General features: G+C 27.0%; 1 protein-coding gene and 1 non-coding gene across 2 annotated transcripts; both read left to right on the top strand.

Moving 5' to 3' along the window:
• Positions 1 to 5,719: 5,719 nt before the first annotated feature.
• MIR393K (microRNA MIR393k) lies at positions 5,720 to 5,861 on the top strand. The gene has a single exon (NR_126742.1). It is a non-coding gene; the product is annotated as a microRNA MIR393k (primary transcript).
• Positions 5,862 to 17,375: 11,514 nt separating this feature from the next.
• On the top strand, positions 17,376 to 19,370 carry LOC100784217 (uncharacterized). The gene is made up of 3 exons (XM_003555333.5): positions 17,376 to 17,556; positions 17,914 to 18,240; positions 18,950 to 19,370. The coding sequence occupies exons 1-3, from the start codon at positions 17,481 to 17,483 to the stop codon at positions 19,129 to 19,131; spliced, it is 585 nt and encodes a 194-aa protein (XP_003555381.1). The 5' UTR covers positions 17,376 to 17,480; the 3' UTR covers positions 19,132 to 19,370.
• The last annotated feature ends 3,618 nt before the right edge of the window (positions 19,371 to 22,988 follow it).

Raw genomic sequence — 22,988 nt, 5'->3', positions numbered from 1 at the left:
GTGATAGTCGCCACTATTTACGTTTAATTTTAGCATTGGGACTCAAATAATCATATTAAAAAAACATTAAAATATTCTTTTAATTTCTATAGTTTATTGTTCCTAATTTTTGGTCTCTAAACAAGTTTAAAAGTGATTTTTTAATATGTTTAGATTTTAATTCTATTTTAGTCCCTATAATTTAAAAGTGATTTTTTTATCCTTATAATTTATATTTTAATTCTCTTTTAGTCGTTATAATTTGAAAGTGATTTTTTTAGTCTATATATACTTTATATTTCAATCTTCTTTTATTGCTTATCATCAAAATATGAAAAATATTATTAATTACAATTAACTACAAGAATTCTGACACGTAATCCATAACTAATTTATTGTAAAATAATTTGTAATAAAAAAGTTAATAATTTATAATTAATTTGTAACTAATTATTTTTATATATTTTTTTAATAAAGACTAAAAAGTAATTAAAATATAAATTATAGAGATTAAAAATCACTTTTAAACTATAAAAATTAAAAGATAATTAAAATACAAACTGACTAAAAAGATCAATTTCAAATTAAAATTAAAATGTAAATTTTTTACTTTAAAACTATAAGGACTAAAAGATATAAATGATAAAATTAAAAGAAGCAAATGAGTAATTAAATCTAAAAAAATTTAGGGATTCAATTGGTGAATTAAAACCAATTTAGCGAATTAGGATAAATAGGAAGAGTATTTTTTTAATTAAACCAAAAAAAAATTAGACTTGGGTTAAAAAAGAATCTTATCTAACGGTTAAAATGGCTTTTGCTCCGTGCCAAACATGTTTTACTATCACACTCTGGACACCGGATCACTATCTTCAAACCAAGAAAAGGGCAACCCTTCTTGTAATATTTTGTAACATTAAAAAACAAAATTTTTCAAATTAAATACGAAATTATGAAAATAAAATATATATTATATTTATCAATATGGTGAATTAATAATTTAAAGATAAAACTTCTAATGATTTTTTTAAATCTTACTTAAAGTAGTGTTTTTTAAAACACTAATTTTATATTTTTTTTATTTTTATCTTAAATGTATTTATTCAATTTTTTAGTTATTATTTTTAAATAAATCATTATTTTTTTATTTTTTTATTATTTTATATTTTTTAACTATATCAATCACTAATTTTATCAAACATTTGTTATTTAATAAGTTAATTTTTTTAATTTTCAATTATCAATTAATTCTTCTACTTCCAGTTAACTTTTTAGGAATCTAACTTACCATAGAGATTATAATAAGCTTATTTTTTTCATTTATTTTTAAAATATCTTTTAATTTGAAAGTGTATTAGGTTCTAAAATTTAAATTAAGTTAAAATCAACTCAATTAGCATTTTTAATTTTATCTGTTCTTTCTTCTTTCACACGTTATTTATGCAACTGACTAAAAGTATCTCTCAAGCATACAAAAATGGTGGCTAGCTGGACACTTTTTATGTTAGCATAAATGAGATCAAAACAACTTTTGTAATAAAATCCAAACTAAAGAATCGATTTAAATCAAATGAAGTCTTTATTATTTATACTGGTTCCAGACATATAATTTAATTTTTAATTTAAATAAAATTATCTCTTGTTTTTAAAGATTCTAAACACCGGGAAAAATTCACTTGCAAAACTAAAGTTCTCGGTATTGAAGTGTAAGAGAGGTTTGAGAAAACTTTTAATTTGTTTAGAAAACTAAAGTTATGTGGGATTCTGAATTTGTTTGGGAAACTTGTAACGGAGTATTTGAGATAATAAAGTATTTCGAGTTTCATTTGATTGCTAGATTCCTGTATTTTTATTATGTTCTCGAAGTGTTGTGTTGGTAACTGCTGGCTTGGAGCTTGTTGAGATGTTAGTGGTAATAATACAATTGTCATAAAGAATTTGTGACTTGTGAAACAGTTTCAATATCCAGCTATAAAATACTATATATTTTGGCTTGTGAATTGTAAAGCCTTTTTCTGTGCCGTGCTTTTGCTTTGATATGTATGATTTGGTTGAAAGCTGCTGCTACAAATTTTCCTCCATTCTTTCAAAACTCCTATTTCCTATAACCAGAAATTAAAGACTAATAAAGGTTTGTTTGGGTTTATTTTTATTTGCTTATGTGTATTGAGTGAGATATAACAGATTCATGCACATTTCTAGTATAACCCAAGTTTGCCAAAAGCTATGCTTGTTTATGGGTTCTTAATAACTAGAATGTGCCTAAGTTTTTATTCTTTTGAAGGTAGAAAGTAAACTTAAGTTTGATTGAACCAAAGACACAAAAATAATATATGGGATTCAAAGATGTTCATGGTAGCCAAATTGGTAGTGTCTAATGAGTAGCAGACAGCCAACTTTTCTAGAGAAAGACTTTAAAGGATAGGTTGTAAGGGAAATCTCCGGAATTGCGCCAAGGGTAGGTTAAGTGGGTCATGGGAAAAAGTTGGCGCTGGACCTGTCTTGAAAGAAAATAGACCTGAGGATTGGTTATTTTAATTTAAGGAAAAGAGGACATCGACACCCTAAACTTTATTATTATTTTTTGTAAATAGACACACTCAAACTTTTAATTTGTCTTATTCAATTTTTTTAATTATATAGGTGTCGTTCTAATAGATCTTTCTCTTCTCTTGACATGGAATTATATGAAATGAAATGGTCATGACAATTGATTTAGGTTAAATCTTAGTTGTTTATATAAATTTTTTAATATAAATCATTTTTTTCTTTTTTTAAAAAAAATCACTTTTTCAGTTCACCACTTCTAATTCAGAAATGATGAAAACAATATTTACAAATGAAAATATTAAATGAATAAGAGTTAATCTTATTCAACAGTCAGGATCATTTCACCTTGTAATTCACCATCATTCCTTTAGCTTCCCAAGTTACAGAAGGACTTATCAAAACAATTCCGGAAATTTGAGGATCAGTTTGAATGAAAGATGTCTATTTACAAAAGGGATCAAATCCAAGGAGTCTAAAAATCCTTTAATTTATTAGAATAGGGACAGCCATGCTTCCTTCAGGATCATTTATGATGGAAGTTTTGAATATTTAATGTCCTGCGTGTTTCACTGTCCATCATCAACTAAATCTTCTGTATTAGTAGTATGAAGCTTTTTCTTTAGGCTCATGATCCCTAGGGATTCCTGATTTTGGCCAAATGTTTCTCAAAATGTTTTATGTATTTTCAAAAGCAAGCTGCTATATGATGCAGTTCTTTCTTTTGAGGCAACGCTAATAACTAATAAGTCTAGAGTTGTTTCAATGTCATTTGTTAACTCTGCTATCCACTTTGTCAAGGTGGAGTTTGGGGTTTCAAGTTAAGTGATTAGGGTTTGATAAAAAGAAATTCTCAAGTTTCATGGGAGTTAAGTACATCTGTTATTGAAATTATTGACACAACCAAGCAGCCTCACATTCTAAAGAACATAGGTATCCATATTTTTTTTAAAATTGAAGATATCCTCAATCAAAAGTCAAAAACTAATTCCTATAAATAGATTTATTTAAAAGATTAATATCTTTTAATTGATATTTTTTCATACACATGAATTTGAAGATTGAATCATTCAATGTTTAAGATATAAGATTATCTATCAATCATATTATAATATTTTCTTGGGTGCATTCTTAATTTTTTACATTTGCTTTTATTATAATTGATCAGTGTTTCTATCGTCAACGAAATAGGGCAACTTCCAAACCTCAAAGGCGAATAAAGCTGGCCAATTAAGAGAAGCAAAGACAATATCACTGAGCTTCCAATGCGTGTATGGTATTAATTAAATATTCTATTTGGTCTTGGCTGAAACATAAAGGACATAAAGCAAAACCATATAATGAAGGAAAATTCTGATCTTAGGAGCAATATGTGTCATTATCAATAAAGACTATGCCTAGCTTCTCCCCAGCAGCATTAGCTGTTTGATTGCAACCTTCACCATCCTTAAAAGCCAGATAATCTTGCATTATGTTGTCGGTCCCGTAATTATTAACACAATTCACTGCTGATTAAATGGACTCAATGTTTGTGCATAAACGTGTATATATATACGGGCAAACAGCATATACTTAATTGTTTTGCAATAATTTTCTTTTTAAAAAGTCAGACTAATTATCAGATCAGGTCATGGACCTGAAAAAGAGGTTTGTATTCCCCAAACATATTGTGATGATCAACCATAAGAGTTGAAACAATAAATTATTAGATTAGTGGAAATGGAGGACATGAGAAGGCAGGGACATTTATTTATCATTATTAATAAGGGAAAGAGGGAAAGGGTAGCTACCTTACTTCTCTCTTTTTATTTTACATATTCTAAAATGCACAGTACTTTTCTTTCATCACATGTTCTAATGCATGCATAATTTATTATACATGCACACGCGGTTAATTTTCTTTTCAATGACTAAAATTAATTATTTTATCTTTGAAAGTAAGTGTTCAGTTCATTTTAGTGGAGTCAATTCAAGTATTCAATTTTTTAGATAAATTTAGCATTCTAGCTGAATTCAAACAACCTACCCATTGATGAACCAAAATGCTCAGAATACTTCAAGCTACAACATAATATCAGGTGATATAGTCCACACAAAGTTTTCTTCTTTCTTTTCTTTCTTTCTTTTCTTTCTTTCTTTTTGAGGTCATTTTGTTTCCATGCCTAAACCATAAGAAAACTGATGCTTCTGAGCATCAGCTAATAAACCTTTACTTTTAATGACCTGTTAGATATTGTGAGTGATCTCTTTTATAATAACGGTTCTTAAGAATTAAACCAAATCAAGGGGGAAATCAACCCTTCAAATAGAAGTTTTGAAGTCAGTAACTTTTGCTAGAAAAGAAAACATTTTCTTGAAATCCTGTTTAGTGTAATAGGTGAAAACGGTAGAATTTAATTAGAATAGACGGTGTTAAAAAATTACATTATTATTAAGTCATAGATTAACATATAATTCAAAATATTCAGCGGAAAAAAACATATAATTCAAAATTATTGAATTTTTTTAATAAATAATTTAAAAATTATATTAAAGTGATTTTTAAGCAGTTAACAGTATAAAAATGTTTATAATGAAAGTGTATTAAAATTAACTAAAAATAAAATGTACTTAGATAAATAATAATCTTTACCTTTAGAATTAAATTAAAATATATTATGAATTTTTACTATGTCATCTAATTATGAATTATCATATATACTAATTTTTTAAAATTTTATAATAATTACTTTAAGAATTATACTTAAAAGAATTTCTATAATTAATTAAGACTATAATAATTTTTACATTAACCATGCGTGAAATTAAACCTACTTCTATATATTCAAGTGTATTTATGTAACTTTTATGTAACTATAAATAGGTTAGAAAAGGCAGTATATAAAGGAGAATATGTTTCTGGTATAACATTTGGTAAAAAAAAAATGCTTATGGTATAGGTAAATAATTATTAAAGGCACTTGAGTAATTTCACAAAGCAAGTAAGCATTTTGTTTGGCACCTTCATTTGAGGTGAGTCCAAGTGCATGTGAGAATTGAAACAAGCTAGCAACACGATGGAAGGCATGAAAAGACCCACCTTTATTTTACTTTTTATTTAGCATCATAAAGGAGCCCACAGTTATGTTTTTGGAGCACCATATATACAACTCGTCCAATAGCAAGCTCTTTGTATGAACAACAACAACCTTATTGTTGGTGGAGAGTTCCAAAGGGATCGCATTGATCTAATTCTTGATCTTCCTGCATGCATTTGCTTGCAGTTCTGCTTTTGAGCCATATTTTACCGGTTCACTGACTTGGATCATGCGATCCCTTAGGAATTCTCCATCGCCTTTAAAATTTTCTCCATCCACAACATGCATCATCTTCCTGAGGGAAACTTCTTGAGGTAATTAGTTAATCTTCTCCTCCTTTGCTATCAACTGAAAATTTATTTTGTTATCTTGAGAGGTAGCTTTTGATTTTTCGATTGCTAGCATTCTTGTCAAAATTATGCTGTTTAAAAAGGATAAATTTTGGTTATATGCATGGTAAATTGCGTGAAAAGTGATTTTGTTTGGAAAGCAACACACATAACTTGATTAATGCCTACAGATTTAAGACATACTTTCATCTTATGTTTATCATTTAATTTCTAACATTTATGTCTCTTCAATATTGAGTAAGTTCTTAAATTAGCCTTCAATATTATATAAGTGATATATATTTTAGTTATTTTTTTATTCATGAAAATAAAATAAAAAACTCAGAAAATTTATAACAATTCATGCATTATTGTTCACCCAACTAAATTGATCCCCCTTTTTAGTTACTAAAACCTTCTGTCTTTGTTATGTAGAAAAATCATTTATTTTAGAATGTAGTTTGTATGTATTATCATGATGGTGGAAATTTGTTTGGAAGATTTTAAGAATCAAGATGTTTTATTTTGGAAGAGATAACTTTCTACACTCTATAGTGACTCTAGTTAACCAACAAATATTTTTATTTGTTGGATTTAGAACACTGGGTGTGAGTTCTTTTTATTTAAACTATAGCAGTGTTGTGTTTTAAACTTAATAAATTTAAAAGCAATTGAAAAGTAAAGTGAAAAAAAAGTAAATGATTGAAATTGTAAATTGAAAGCAATAGTAAATGGCACTAAATGTATATGAAAGCAAATATGTGCCCAAAAAAAATGTATATGCATGAAAGCAAATAAAGTGTGTAAAATGTAAATTACTGGGAAAGTAAATCAAAATTTAAAGAACTGATTCAAAAAGATGAAGTTTCTATTTTTTTTTTAAAAAAAATAATGAGAAGAAGAAATGTGCAAATATAAAGACTTAAAAATGTATATTGAAAACAAGTAAATTGCGATGAAGCTAAAAGAAAACAATTAAAATCGAAAAGTAAAGGCGAAATGGCAAGAAAGTAAAAGAAATACATTAAAAATAGATGAAGAGATGCACATCATCATTCTTTGAATCAATAGTCACATTGCAACCAACATAATATAGGTGTTAATTAGATCCAGTGTAGTGCTTCAATTAAGGAAAAATTATTATACTGGTTCCCTATTTATATAGATTTTTACTGAATGGGGTCAAAAAAATAGGATCTATACTTGTGTATCTTATTCTAGAATTGAATATTAATAAGTTACTGATTCGAGTGGTAGAAATTAATTTCTTTAAGAAAAATTTTATATTTAAATTTTATAAATAAAAAAATTAATTAAAAGAAAAAATTTATTAAAAATAATTAAATATATTCTTTTATAAAGATTAATTATCAGTAAGGTCGGTGAGTAAATGATATTTATAATATGGTTAAAAAAAAGTCCAAGATCGATCATTTAAGATTGTGCCATTTGTCTCAACCATCTTCTCCTCGATAATAATTGTCTAATGACATGTATTTCTCCCTTGCGTTTTGACTCGAAATTAGTTTTTCTAGCTTTCCAATACTTAGTAGAATTCTTCTTCAATTATGAATTAAAAACTCCGTCTTTATGCTCCAACCGATATTTCTAAAAAAAAAACCTTATTTATTAAGTTCTCTAAACTTAGAGTATTTCTAACAAATCTAAGCCTTGAAATTACTTCGAACCTGAACTCCATTGATGCTTATAGAAGCACCAATGCTTAACACAGCTAGTGGGCCCAACAAATAACTTAATGATAAATATTATTTATACAGTAGAAAAGTTATAAAAAAATAAAGAGATTATGAGATCAAAGCTAGAAAATAATATACAAGGAGATACAAAATTCATTGAATGGTTAAAAAAAAAGAAATTAATGAAAGAAAAGAAATTTAATACTTTTTGTTAACTAATAATTAATATTTATTGATAAAAAAAATTGATGTATAATTTTTTTAGTTAGGTAGAATGTATAATGATGAGACTCACTTAAGATATGTAAAAAGTTAAACAACATATTCTTGAGTTAAAGAGATTGGGTGCTTAAGTTGAAAAAGATACTAAAATTTCCTCCAAAAAGAGAGATCTCTGTTAGAGATGGATAATGTAAATAATTTTATCATGTTAATTAATAAGAAATCATATTAGTTATGATTTTTAAAATAATTATTATAAAAATCAATAATTTAGCATATATAACAATTCATTATTAAACGATTATATAAAAATTATTTAGATTAATAGTGTGTTTAAATTAAATTCTTTTATTTTAATCCTTTTTATTTTATTTCTCACTATCATTTTGTATTAAAAATTATTAAAGTGAATAACTTTTAAGAAATTGAAGATTAATGTATATATGTTTTTAAAATCTGCTCATCTCATACAATTTCTTAGTGACAAGGAGAATTTTTAAGCAACTGCAATCTGTTGCACATAAATTATCATCGCCAATTATAATAAGAAATAAATATAATCACTACCATTACATGTATAGGTGTTAATTTGAACATATCATAAACCAAGTCCACTTGGAAAAAATTCTGATGATAATCTACACCGTCTAACCTTGTTAAAAAAAAATATGCTTTTACAGATTGAAATTATTTGATTCATTGGCATTTTTTTTATTCATAGACATAGAAAATAAATATAAAAAGATTTATAACAATTTATGGATGATAGTCAACTAATTGAATTAGATTTTCATTAACATTTTATTTTCTAAGTTTATGCATCACAAACGAAATAAAAAAGTACGTTGACTGTTTACTTATTTCATGGTCCCATATGACATGTTCCTAATTCCCGGGGGAAGACGAGGAAGAAATTTTTACTTAAGAAATGGGATGGACAATAAAGAGCAATTCGTAATCTCCTCCCTCTCTGAATAGTGAATAATATCCCTTGGAACTTGGGGAAACAAAATATAATCGCATTATTCTCTTGTTTTAATATTCCCTTTATCATACATTTAGGAGCTGTTTGTTTCGGGAAATAATTTTTTTTTCTCAAAAATAAAATTTCCTAAGATAATATCTTAGAAATAGTGTTGCTGAAAATTTATAATTATCATTTCACTGTTGACTTTTTCACGAATTAAGAATTTATTTTAGAATATGTAGTTATAAAAAACATATTTCTAAAGAATGAAACTTTCTTCAATTCTCTTGCTAATAAGTCTATTTGTATTTCTATTTTCAAGTGTTCAAACATATATTTAATCTAAACTAAGAATTTCTTTCTTCTCATTAGCATTGTTTTGAAAAGTGTGTAAAACTAATTCAATAGGTACACACAAACATATTATAACGCATGAATAACGAGTAAAAGAACATCTTTAATAGTAGATCTTAAATTAAAATTTTAGATGATTTTTTGTTAAATCTCATAATATCAAGATCTTTTCCATTTTTTAAGCGATAGATATCTAAATATTTATAAAATTAATTTTTTTTCTTTGTTGTTTTTTATCTTTCACTCTTTGCCTTTTTTTTCTCCTCCCTCTCTCCTCACACGCAACTTCTTTCTTTCTTCTTCTTCCTCTTTCATCATGGGTTCCTTCGCCTATGTCACGACCTTCTTCTTCTTTTTCCTTCTACTTCCTTTGTCGTGGCCTCTCTCCCCTCCACCGCGACCCCTTCCCCTCATCCATGAACCACTCCCTTTTCCTCCACTGCAACCCCCCTTCTAGAACTCCGCCCTAACCCCATCTCTATCGGTATATCTATTTTTTGATTTGTATTTTGCTTTGTTCTTCTTCATCCAATTTTGTCTAATTTTTTTATTTGTTCTCCTCTCGCGTTTTGTTGTTAGGGTGAGAGAGTAAATTTTTATTTTTTTTAACAATGTGTAAATCTTCAGGATTCTCCTGTAAGAACTTATCATTTATGTTCAAGATCTCTGTCTAACTCTTTTATTGAAAGATTTAGTGAAGATCTGACCTTGAACTAAAAATCCTAACTCAAAATCTGACACTAAAGTTACTCTAAATCAAATAACTCGTACAATATTTTATGTTACTTTTTTTTAAATTTTGTATTATATGATTTATGTTTTATACACATACATAAAATATAATATATATATATATAACTTCTCACCTTTTATTTTATTTTACTTTTCAAATGGGACAAATTACGATAATTAAATTGAATATATAGGATAATTCATTTTATCTTCATCATTAGTAATGTATAAATCTTGTTACTTAGTAAATTTTATGGAGTTTGATGACTCTGAATTAATTAAGGTTAAATAAGCAAATTTGATGGCACATACGACTGAGTGAGATAAGACTTGCATGAGATCTGTGTCACATCAACCTACAACACGAGTGCCCCAGCTGACAAAGGCAAACCCATCAATCAAACATGTCGGTTAATCAAATTTTTGTTCGCACGGCTCTGTTCATACTTCATTATGTAAGTGTCTCCACTCTGTAGTCTGTAATTGTACCTTTCAAACATAGGTGACCATGCACGTGTGGTGCCACCACTTAATTACATATTCTATAAATTGGACAACAAGTAAAAATATAAGAAGAAAAACAAGAGAGAAATGTAAAAATATAAGGTAAACTAGTAATGACATATTCCTCTTTCACACCCTTCATAGAATCTGAATCAAGGATTTTTGTTGACAAAAATGCTAATGGCATATTACTCATAAGAAAGGCAGATCAAAAGCTTAATTTATAACAAGCATATATCTTCGTCTCCTCAATACACCTGATTATCTCAATCATGGAGAGGTGGTTAAAATTTGCAATTGCATGCATAGTCTGCACAGATCTTGCATAGCCACAGCGCACACAGAAAGTCAGAAAGCAAAGCGAAGCAGTAACGTGAAAATCCACCTCATCTTTATCCCTGTCCTTTAATTTGTGCAATTTCAGATGTCATTTCTCTAATTTGTTTTCTTATATCGTGCCAGGTCAAATCCAACTCTAGGAAAATTTAACTTTCGACGGTGCTTAATGCTTATTTTTGCCGGTAAGAGACCGAAAGGGTGAGGGACTGAGGGAGTAATTTTTTTTAATTATTAAATGGGATGAAATTTAAATTAGTACTCTGATAGGAATAAATCTTAAGATAATATATGATTTCTGAAATGAAAGTTTTAAATTATGTTACGATTTTTTTTTCATTAAATTCGTAAAAATATGATTTTAATTTTTTAACACAATTTTAAAATCAAAATAGATTTTTTTTTCTTTTTTTATTGAAGTTATAAATATTTCACAACTTTAATTTTTTTTTACGACTTTAAAGTTGTGGTATTTTTTAAAAAATCATAAATAATTTTTATTTTAATTATTTAATGAATTAATCTATGTTTTCTTTTTTTTAATATTTTTTTATTTTTTATTTAATATATTTTTTACTAATAGACATGTTTTTGAACTTTTTCTTTTAAATTCAAGATGTATGGTCTTGGGTGAATCTTAGCAATTACTTGTTATTTTACACATTGATTGTTTTGAACTAATAGAAAACTTTTTGGTGGAATAGTAATAATATGTATAATATTATCACTTTCAATAGTAACATACAAGTCTACCACATAGAAAAGGAGGATGTCCATGATGTATAAGTCTAGAATGAACCAAATCTTAATTGAATTGAATTTTTTTCATTATTATAAGGTGTTGGTACCTCTTCCACACAGTATCTCCAATGAATACTTCGCTGGTGCGAAAAGTGTTAAGAATTATTATTTGTTTTATAAATTAAAAGTAATAATATAAAAGACTTAAATTTAAATAAAAATATTAGAATGTATTACATTTTATATTACCTCTTCCTCCTTTTGTTTAATATTCTTATTTAAATTTAAGTCTTTTACATTATTTTTTTAATTTACAAAACAAATAATAATCTTCAACATTAGAAAAAAAATATAAAAAATATATTAAATAAAACTAAAAAAGAAAACATACATTAATTCATTAAATAGTTAAAATAAAAAAACTATATACGATTTAAAAAAATACCTTAGGACTTTAAAGTCATACAAAAAAAATTATAAAATAATTTACAACTTCAATGAAAAAAAAAATCTGTTACAACTTCAAAGTCGTGTTAAAAAAATAAAAAATTGAAGTCCTATAAAAATTTTTAGAACTTCAATAAAAAAAAGAATCATAATGCAGTTTACAATTTTTAATTCAGAAGCAGTAAGTTATCCTACATATTACCTCTTTCGGGATATTAATTTAAATTTTATCCCCATTTGATAATTTTGAAAAAAAAATGTCCCTTTTGATCGTTTGCCCTATTTTTGCCATACATATTTTTGTTTTGTATATATATTTTTTACATTTAAATGAAGAAGAAAAAACTTGTTCTAAAAGAGTGGTTTTTAAAACTATTTTCTCTTTTTTAGTTTCTAAAAACCAAAACATTCATAAGTTGTTTTGATTTTCAAATTTTCAGTTTTTCTATTAATCGTGTTTTTTCTTATTCTTTCACATTTTCTTTCCTCATTTCTATTTTCTACAATTAGTTTTCGAAAAGTATTTTATAAAAAAAATAGAAACTGTAAAAAAATTAACGATAATAACAAAGTAATTTACATGTGATTTTTAAAAATTTATCACTAAAATTTTATTGTTAATAGTGACGAACATTTTATCATTATTCTCACTAATACTTTGTTTTCTATATGTCTAAGAACACTTGCATGACATCAAGTATAACCAATTCATTGAACAAGACAAATTATATCATATATTTAACAATTTTTGTTATGCTCGTATAAAATTAATTTAGATAGAACTTTTAATTATATTTCTTAATGTGCCGACAAAAATTAGGAAATATGGTAGTTTTATCATGTAAATAGATCTAATTGCAAAACTTTAGCCTACGTATAAGTTTTGTTATGAGATCTCCAATGTGTTTATATAAGTAACTCAGTTTATGTGATTTGTATCTTAAGTAATTTAATTAAAGTTATGTTTTATAAAATTAACTAAAAAAAATTAGTTGAAAGTTAAGAAGTTAGTTAGTAGTTGGGAGCTAAAAAAATTAGTTAATAAATAAAAAAATTAGTTTATTAAATTATAAGTATCCGATAAAATTAATTTTTGAGGTAGTTGAAAAGTATAAAATAATATAAAAATAATAAATTCATGATTTATTTAAAAATGATAACTAAAAAATTAGATAAATATATTGAGGATAAAAAAAACAAATAAAAGTTATCGTTTAAAAATATACTAATTCAAGTGATGTCTCAAAAGACTATTAAAAAACTACTAAAAAAATTATTTACTGAACAATTAAATAAATTTTTTACCTTATAACAAAAACTAAAAATTAACTAAAATATTTTGTCAAACATAATCTACTTATCTTTGGGATGCGTATTTCTATTAATAAGTTGCTTAATTTAAAAATATTTTATTTCTTTCTCTTATATTTAATACAAAATTAAATAACTCATGAGCAATAATCATTTATATAATCAATTTTTTTTCCAATTTTAAACAACTCGAAATCACATATAATATATTAAAATAATATTATTTTTTTATTAAACAACTCCCATTATAGATATTGTTAGTAGCCTCTATTCTTTTTATTGTAAGCGTGCATGTTTTATACTTTTATGCAATTATTGAGAAAATTCGGAACATGTGGGAGTGAAAGCATAATGTCTGGAAGGATATAATTCTCCTTTATTTGGGTTGATGAACATTGATTGTGTTGTAAGAAAGGATGAGCCACCTTTGATTCCTAATTTAGCATTCTTGGTGATGTTGATTGCTATGAACAGTGGGAGCGATCGTCTTTGCGCAATGTTCATAAAACCAACATCTATCTTAGCTAGCATTTAGGGGTTTAGCTAGTTTATCAACATAAAAATTCTTGAGAACTACTGAGCAATTTGAGATTTCAGATACTAAAGAATTTGGCAGCAGCCTGATGGAAGTTTTGTATTCGCACATTATGCAACTGAGGTACATAAAAACATAATTGAAAGAATTTTATTTTACATAATTATTTAAATATTTCAATCTTAATAAATATTAAATTTAAAAAATATTTATTATTAATTATATGAATAAAATTAGAGATATGATCTATTGCTAGAAAAATTTTAAGTAAATATTATCTCAAAAACATATTTTTTTCACTCATATATACACAAATGATCGATCTTAATGAAAGTTGGGGTTAAGATATATAAAGTTTGTCACTTGGTTGCAAAATACTCTTTCATCTGAATACAAATTCTTGGAGATCTCTTACAAGTCCCACAAGGACATCACAAGCATATTGTATGCTCCGGTTAGTCCAAGACTTGAAGTTGCGTTTACAATTTGGGATATTAAACAAATATCGAAGTGATTAGAATAGAATTAAGTAATATGACATATGTTTGTAATCTTATAGGAAAAAAAGTGAATAGACAGGCTCCCACCATCAAGGTTTGGTGGGTGAAAGGGGCCAAGATTATCTCCCTAATGGTGGGATAGATGTGTCGTGGTCAACTCATAACTAATTCCGCTGCCGTAGACTATGCCACGTACGGCGTACAATTTCTACCGCAAACACCGGTAGGAAAATCATTTTTTTTTTTTAATTTGAAATTCTCTTTTTTGTCTTTCAAAAGTTTATAGATTACTTTATAAAATTGTATATAACTTGTTTGGGTTAAAAAAGAAGTTTATAAATTCTAAATTACAATATCAATAAAAATTGGCTACGAACTTAGATAATTTGCTCCTTTGAATACAGCGATTAATTAACTTTCATCTATATAGTCGTTTACCTAGCTAAAGTTAAACTATTGCTATAAACACTATGGATGTTGGGAAAATTTATGAAACATATGGATTTTTGTATACTGGGGACCTTTTATACAGTTATAGCCAGCGATGGTTGTTTCTGACCTATGCTGTATTGTTTTGTACAAGGGTTGGGGTGCCCTGGTATCCTTCATTAATATTATTTTAGCCGTTCAAAAAAATATATTATGGATCAATATATAAAATAATTGTGTTCATGTAGAAATTAATAAGTATTACTATATTAAATGTTAATATAATACATTATATTATTAGTATAATTTAGTTTATAATATTTATATTAAAATTTTAATTTCTGTTAAAGAAAGTTAAATTAACAAAAATAATTGAAATATTCAACATTTTCATATAGGTTAGGTCGACTCTGTTTATGCTATATTTTGTAGATAAGAGAAAAATAGGATGAATGGAAAAAATAAAAAGGATGAATGAAACTATGTGAAAAAGAAAGTGAAAGTAGCTAGAGATGTTTTATTGGGAAAAAAATAGATAAGGAGCAATATAAAAAAAAAAAGTAGTTGAAAAATAATACAATAAAGTCTATTATTTTTAAAATTATTTTCCCTCTAGTTACCTCCTACCAAACAACACCCAACATAATTTTATCTTCCTTCACTCCTCCAATTTCTATTCTAACAAACAAGATAGATTGAATTTTTATTAGACTAGTCTAGGATTATGTTATGTAAACAATATGTGATGTGAACTACAATAAAATTAGTTTAATTTTTATGCATTATTAATTAAAAAAATCATTCTCAACAAATTATAATTTATCTTTAGAATGAATGGTAATGTAATTGTTGTTAAAGTTAATAAATTTTTCATCCATAATATTTTTTTGTTATTGTAACTTTGGTGTATGATATCACCAATTTTACTGATCATTAAACTCTGCTAGAGGATTTGACTAACTAAATTTAGTGAAGTCTCATTTCTTAAAAATATTTTTGTATTCATAAGACTTAAACATTTGTTCAAGAAGTTTGACTTCGACCAATGACAACAATATTTAAGGTATAATTAAAAATAGATATTTTAAGATAAATAATATTAAGACAAATATAACATCGTATACAAAAACATAATCTAGTAAATAAAAAAGGTGTATTAATAATACATATTAAAAAATAATTTTTTTTTTTAAAAAAATAGGCATAAGACTAGGTTGGGATGACCTAAAAAATAAATCAAACTCATCCTCATAATATATTGAGTATTAATTAATTTTAAACATAAATCATGTAAACAGTTACTTTAAGTAGATCCAAATTAGTCTAACTAGATAAATCATAAATATTCCCTAAATAAAAACAATATAGTGTATCAATTCTAATGATAAATAAGTGCTATTTTTGTTAAACCAAACTCATTATACATAAAATATTAATCTCAAAATAAACATTATCAATACATATAAGATTATATTTATCATTTATAATTTATCAATTATAATAAATAAAAAAAGATGAGCCAACGAGCAACCTTACCTACCACATACTAGTCCAACCTTGTAACAAAAATAAAAATACTAGTCTAACCTAACAAGTAAAATTTTGGATTGGACTGAGTTGGACCAAAGCAAGTCCAACCCAAGTCATACATCAAATTAATTAGGCCAATCTAACTTGACACATTTTGGCACTCATCTTCTATATTTCTCCTCCCTCTCTCCAACCATTACCAAACAAAATTACCAGCCGAAAATAAATAGTATAGCAAAATTTTGTTTTATGTCTAAAATCTAAATAACTTCAAAATTGTAATTTTCAGTATGATGACATTGTTCATTGGAACTGGGAAGAAGCGACAACAAAGTTCTAAGTTAGCGGTGAAAGGTCATGTGACATATGGATGGTGAAAGAAGTAGACCGTGAAAGGTTCGCCACTAATGGCGGTATTAGTTGACTGCTATTCAAACTTAGAATCATCATTGGAATATGCATGTGTCTCGCACGAAATTAAGAACTTGCGTTTTTTTGTTTTGTAAGACACAAAGTTTAATGGATTTTGAACTTTACATTATGAAAAATCCGTTCATATGAAACTTAAAACTTGTTAAATAAGACATGAAATCTAATTGTTATCATTTTTCTTAAAATTTATATTTGAACAATAATACTTTTTATTAAAAAAATAGCAACTAAAAACAAAAATATTGTCATTTTTAAAAAATTATATAAATTTGGATTAATTTTCACTTTCTTTTTATAGAGGACATTATATCTTTCTGAATATTTAATATATCTACTTATTAAGAACTCAAACTTAAAATTTCTATTAAACTAAAATAATTACATATCAATTAATTCACTTACTCGGTGCTGCACTATTAAAATTCGGTATTGTAATTAAATTCACATGAATTTCTTTTAACTAAAAAACAAAAATGAAATCCAAATAATGCAAAGCATATTTGAATCCCAAGAAACGTGCATTATGGGTCTGGTAAGTTTCATAACATTTAAACTAGTCTTCTTTTCCCCTGACTTGCAATTCACGTTGAGAAGTCCACGTACTCCTTTCTTTATGTCAAATCCCATAATTAATCATACTGATTGAACAAATTTCCATAATTCCCGTAGAAAATCCCACTATAAATGCACTAGCCATCAAGCCTCATAAGTCATTAACATTCCTCCAAGCACCATCAAGATTCAAGCACATAGTTATCATCAATTCCCCAGCTAGTTTTGGCCACGCCTGCATCTTCTTCTGCTTTAAGCTATGGCCTCTAACTTCAGCTTGAGAACTTTGATGATATTTGCCCTTGCATTTTCTCTCGCCCTGCAAGGCACTCTTGGTAAGTATACAAAACCTGTCAATTTCATAAAAATTCTTCCCCCAAAAAATTATCACATGGTCTCACACTATCATACTCCATAATTTTTACGTGACACATCATTAAGTTATATTAACTCTTTATATAAATTAAACGTGTGACGTGAAAATTGATTGAAAGTATAGTCCTAGGATCATCTTGGACCATAAAATAATTTCTCCAACCCATTCCCTTTCTTTACGAATGCCTTAATTGTCATGTGTCTTGGCATGTCAAGTGATCTTTCTAGTGCTTAGAAATTACATTAGGATGCAACCTGTAAAAACGGCAATGTAGTCTTCTTGTGTTTGGAATTAATATTGTAATGGAAAAATGCAGGAGGGATAGAATGTGAGAGTCTGAGCCATGACACATGCTCATTCGCCGTGACATCTGCTGGCAAACGATGTGTGCTTGAGAAGCAGGTGAAGAGGACTGGTGAGGAAGCATACACATGCAGGACATCAGAGATTGAAGCTGATAAACTGAAGGACCACATTGAAACTGAACAATGCATCAAGGCTTGTGGTTTGGACAGAAAGTCCCTTGGAATCTCATCAGACTCTCTTCTTCAATCTAGCTTCACGCAAAAGCTCTGCTCCCCTATCTGCTACCAGTGTTGCCCAAACGTTGTTGACTTATACTTCAATCTGGCAGCTGGTGAAGGTACACGCATATTGATACACTCCCCCATCTTAAATATAAGAAAAAATCACACTATTTTCTTAATCTCAAATATAAGAAAAGTTTAATTATGTTATTATTTTTAAAATATCCTTCCTTTAATAAAATTGTTAGTTTTAAAAACTCTTTTTTATTCTTAGTATCAAATTTTAATGAAAGATAAAATGAAAAAAATAATTTAAATTAAGATTGATTTAATTAAGTGTGATTAACCAATTTTTTTAATTAATATGAATTGATTCTTTATATATATATATATATATATATATATATATATATATATATATGTATATATATATATTTGAGAGCACAGGAAAGTATATGTTATTCTAATTCATGATCATCGGTTATTCTAATTCTTTGACTTTATAAAATGTTTCACATCAGTTCTCATAATTAATGACAAACATGAATAAATGACGTTTTATGATGTAAAATAAGAATTGGAGTGCACAATATACATAATTTTAAGGACTAATTAAGTGGAAAGAAAACAATTTATGGATTTATAATATAAAATAATTTCATATTTTGATTCAGTTATCATATGATAAGTTTATTAATTTTATAATAATTATTTTAAAAATTGTACCAACAATAATTTTTAGCGGTTGATAGCTTAAATTATTTTTTATGATGCTAAAATTAATGTATGAGCTTGAACAACTTTTTGTTCTTTGTGGGTAAGTAGGTGTGTTTCTTCCCAAGTTGTGTGAAGCACAAGGTCTAAATGCTCGTCGAGGAATGGCTGAACTGAAAAGCTCTGGTATCGTGGCACCGGGACCTGTGCACGGTGTGCAGTTCACAGCTACTCCTCCGATTAACCCTGTGGAGCTCACAATTGAACCTGCCGTTGCCCCATCACCAAACTAAAGTCAAGTCTAGTTTTTTTAGAACACGCAAAAGAAATTGAGAAAAGCGTGTATTAAACAACTTAGCATATACTAGTATACAGATGAGAGTGGCATATATACTATATTTTGTTTGTAATAATGAAGTTGCACCTAAATATGGTTTGTGGTACAATATGTGGCAGGAAGTGGTCTCCACGTTAATAAGGTGTAACTTCCACTATATTATAAATTATAGTTAAAAAATTATATTGATATAAATTATAGCCAATTATACATCTCTTTTACTGATCAAAGTTAGAACAATAGCCACTAACGATTTCTCAGTGTAAATTAAATAAATAAATAACGTAAGCTTAACCGCAAGCAAAGAAAAAGAGGGAAAGGGTCATAAGAAAAGGGATGTGAACTTGTATGATACTTAGTTAACTACAAGGATAGTTGGAAGTTGGGGGATCTTGCTTGTGCAATTTTCAAACTTATATATATTGTACGATCAATTAAACAATTCTTGGTTGCAATTTATATTTTTTTAAGGAGCGTAATAATAATTAGTGGCAGTTTTGCGATTTTTTTTTTATAGTTTTTATTAAAAATGTCAATGAAACATTCAAATCCGTAACTTTTTTTCCTATCTTCTTCCTTTGTTGTTTTTCAATTACTGGATCAATCTCGTCTCCTTGTGTTGCACAATTTCAGGAATGTCTTGAAAACACAATATATGCTTAGTTCCACGTCAATGCTAGATTATCGTTACCCCTAACTTTCACTTTTGGTTGACAAAGCACTTGCCTCCAACCATGTGTTACTTCATCTTCACCGCGAAAAACTAATTTCTCATCATAAAGCTGATCTTGTTTTTTGATGGAGTCATAAAACTAATCTAGACATAATTAATTATAAGAGAATATAGCATTATTTATACAAAGAATAGAAGTAGAGAAACGATCAGACACGAAACTCACAAAAGTTTTTTCTTTTCTTTTCTTAATGCAGAGAAAATTTTGTTTCTGTGCTTGTCAAGCTTTCGGGTTTCCACAAAAAAGTTAGGAGATGTTTGGTTTAGTTGTTTTTTGTTTTCATTTTCAATGAAAATAGAAAATGATTATGAAAATACGTTTGATTGACTTTTTAAAAAAACGAACCAAAAAAGGAAACAATAAAATCTTGTTTTAATGTTTTCATTTGAAATCAGAACCTCGTGTTGGATAAAATAAAAACATAAAGACAAGAATGTAATTTTAAGTAAATCTAAAAATATATTTCCTTTTGAAAATTTATTTTCAGTGTTTTTATTTCCTGAAAATAGAAAATAAGAAGTAAAATTAAACATATTTTTATAATTTTAATCTTTTTCAAATAAAAATAATTTTAAAAAAAAATACAAATCAAACACAAACTCATCTATTATATATGCAAGACGCAGAAAGGAACGGGAACAAGGCCCAACTGCACGAGCATGAACCTCCTATGCCCCTTGCACCCAATATGGCATTTTCGGTAGGCCCGTCAGTCAAAGCCATAAGGAATCAAAATAATTCAAAAATTAATAATTGAACTAATTCATACATAATCAATATAATAATCTGTTGATTTTAGAAAAATAAAAATAAAAATATTAAGGTGGATTGAGATATTAGGGTTAATAATGATTCGTCCATTCTTTTTTTTTCCCAATCTATCAGATTATTGTTGAATTTTTTATGCTATTGAAAATCCAATTCTTCTTTTGTCATTAATTCTCCATCACTATCAAGATCTTGATAGTGCAAATAGTAAATACGAATTCTTTTTTTATCATTGGGAAATAAAAGACAGAGAAAGAAATTAAGGAGGTCTAACAAAGGGGATGCCTAGTGCATCAGCTAAAAGATGAGAACTGAGTGCAGCTGGACAAGTATCCCACATCCTAATTGACTAATTGCTTTGGACACCTTGTTTCGCCATCCATTCAACACAACCATTCCCTTCCCTCAAAGTTAGGGTTGTGAAAAAAAAAAAAAAAAATCAATTTGAATTGAATTGTAATTGAACCTAAAAAATTAAATTAATTTTTTTTAATTAGTTCGAGAAAAAATGAGTACATTATTTTTATAAAATTAATTTGATTAAATATTTTTTGGTTAACTGGTTTTTATTTAAATATTTTTTATTTGAAAAAAATAGTTAAAAATTAGTTTAAAATTGATTCAATTCTTAGAATTAATTTAAAATTGATTAAAAACTAATTCAATTCAAAATTAATTTTTTAAAATTAATTTGATTTTAAATTAATTTCTAAATCAATTTGATTATTTGGACATAAAACTAAATTGATTAAAATAGTTGAAAATTAATTAAGTTTGATTTGTTTATACACCCTGGTTTTTGTACACCCCTGCTCAAAGTGTGATAGATGTTCCAATCTTTAGAAGTGTACTCAATTGTTGCTTGTATATTAGGAGCGTATGATGAGTGGAAGGAACACCCACATCCACTAAATTCATCACCCATATGTGATTTGTAATTCCTTTGCTTCAAGTAATTTGAATTCCCATGTAAATTGCCTGTAATTCAACAAAGAGACAAGTAAGAATAGCGCAATATTGAGAGTATCCAGTAATCCATTGGGCCAAAGAGTCCCTTATGACCCCTCCAAAGCCAGGTTGCCATGAGAGTTTCGAGGCTTAGGTGCGAATCGAAGACCTTAGTGATTGTTGAATAAAGGCGTTAATTACTTGTTTAAAAATGTTATCGTGCATATAACACAAAAATAATTCAAAGAAAAGGGTGCTGAATTTAAGAATTCGAAATGGGGCTTCATTTATTTAAAATATTTTCCTTGAAGAGTGTATATAGTAAAAAAAAAATATTAAAACGTTTATCCTAAATGTAGAATAAAATAATTTTATAAATACTTTCATTTATTTATATTAAAATCAATCTTTTTTATACTTTTATGTTTTTTACTTTAAAGGAATTAAATCCATAATTAATTAATACTAAATTAATAAAAAGGATAAAACTTTCTTAGATGTTTTTATGCTGTTTTTCAATGACAACTGAAAATTCATCTTACTAACCGATTTTTTTAATGTAAATTTTTATTATGTAAATTATCTAAGTTTTTTTATAAGGAATGTAAATTATCTAATTAAAACTCTAATTACCATTAAAAATAATATTAAAAATATCTGAAAATCGTATCTATATTTTGTCTTATATATTAAAGATCCATTAAACATGTTGACCTATTAGCTTATACGTATCCCCTAAAAGGCTAAAAGTCTCTGGTCTTTTTAATTTTTGGAAAACAAAATTTCCCAGTCTTCCTCCGTTAAAACTAGTTCGCTTTACAATCCCTTCCACTTTTCTTCTTTCATTGCTTCCAACAAAATTCCCTAGTCTTCCAACAATGAATAGATTCCATCGTAGACAAACCAATCATATTAAAACCCAAAAACCTATCAAATCTATGTCCTAATGTTCGTCTTCACTTGTATCTCGTATTTCTTTGTTTCCATTTTAATATTTATAGATCATGAAGAAAGACAAGGCTGAATCATTATCTTATTAAGCTAGAAATCCGATGTGTTTGAGAGAATCGTCCTCTGCATTACAGCAAAGATCGGAGGCCAAATATGATATTTACTTTATTCTTGGCAGAACTTCAATTTCAAGCTCATCTTGGAAGCAAAATAAGACCAAGTGTGATACACAATACCTCTACAAAGGGAAGGAGAAAAAGGAATATACACCTCCTATGTTCCTGACTATTTGCACAAGATGTCTATAATTTGCCAAGAACGTTTTCTGCGACTTCTAAATAGGAACTCTTCAACTTCTACAAGAAATTTAAGTATAATATATATATATATATATATATATAAAGATTATATC

The sequence above is a fragment of the Glycine max genome, chromosome 20 (genome assembly GCF_000004515.6).
Source record: "Glycine max cultivar Williams 82 chromosome 20, Glycine_max_v4.0, whole genome shotgun sequence".
NCBI lineage: Eukaryota > Viridiplantae > Streptophyta > Magnoliopsida > Fabales > Fabaceae > Glycine > Glycine max.
Note: the sequence above shows the minus strand (reverse complement) of the source record. Positions and strands in the feature narration are given on the sequence as shown.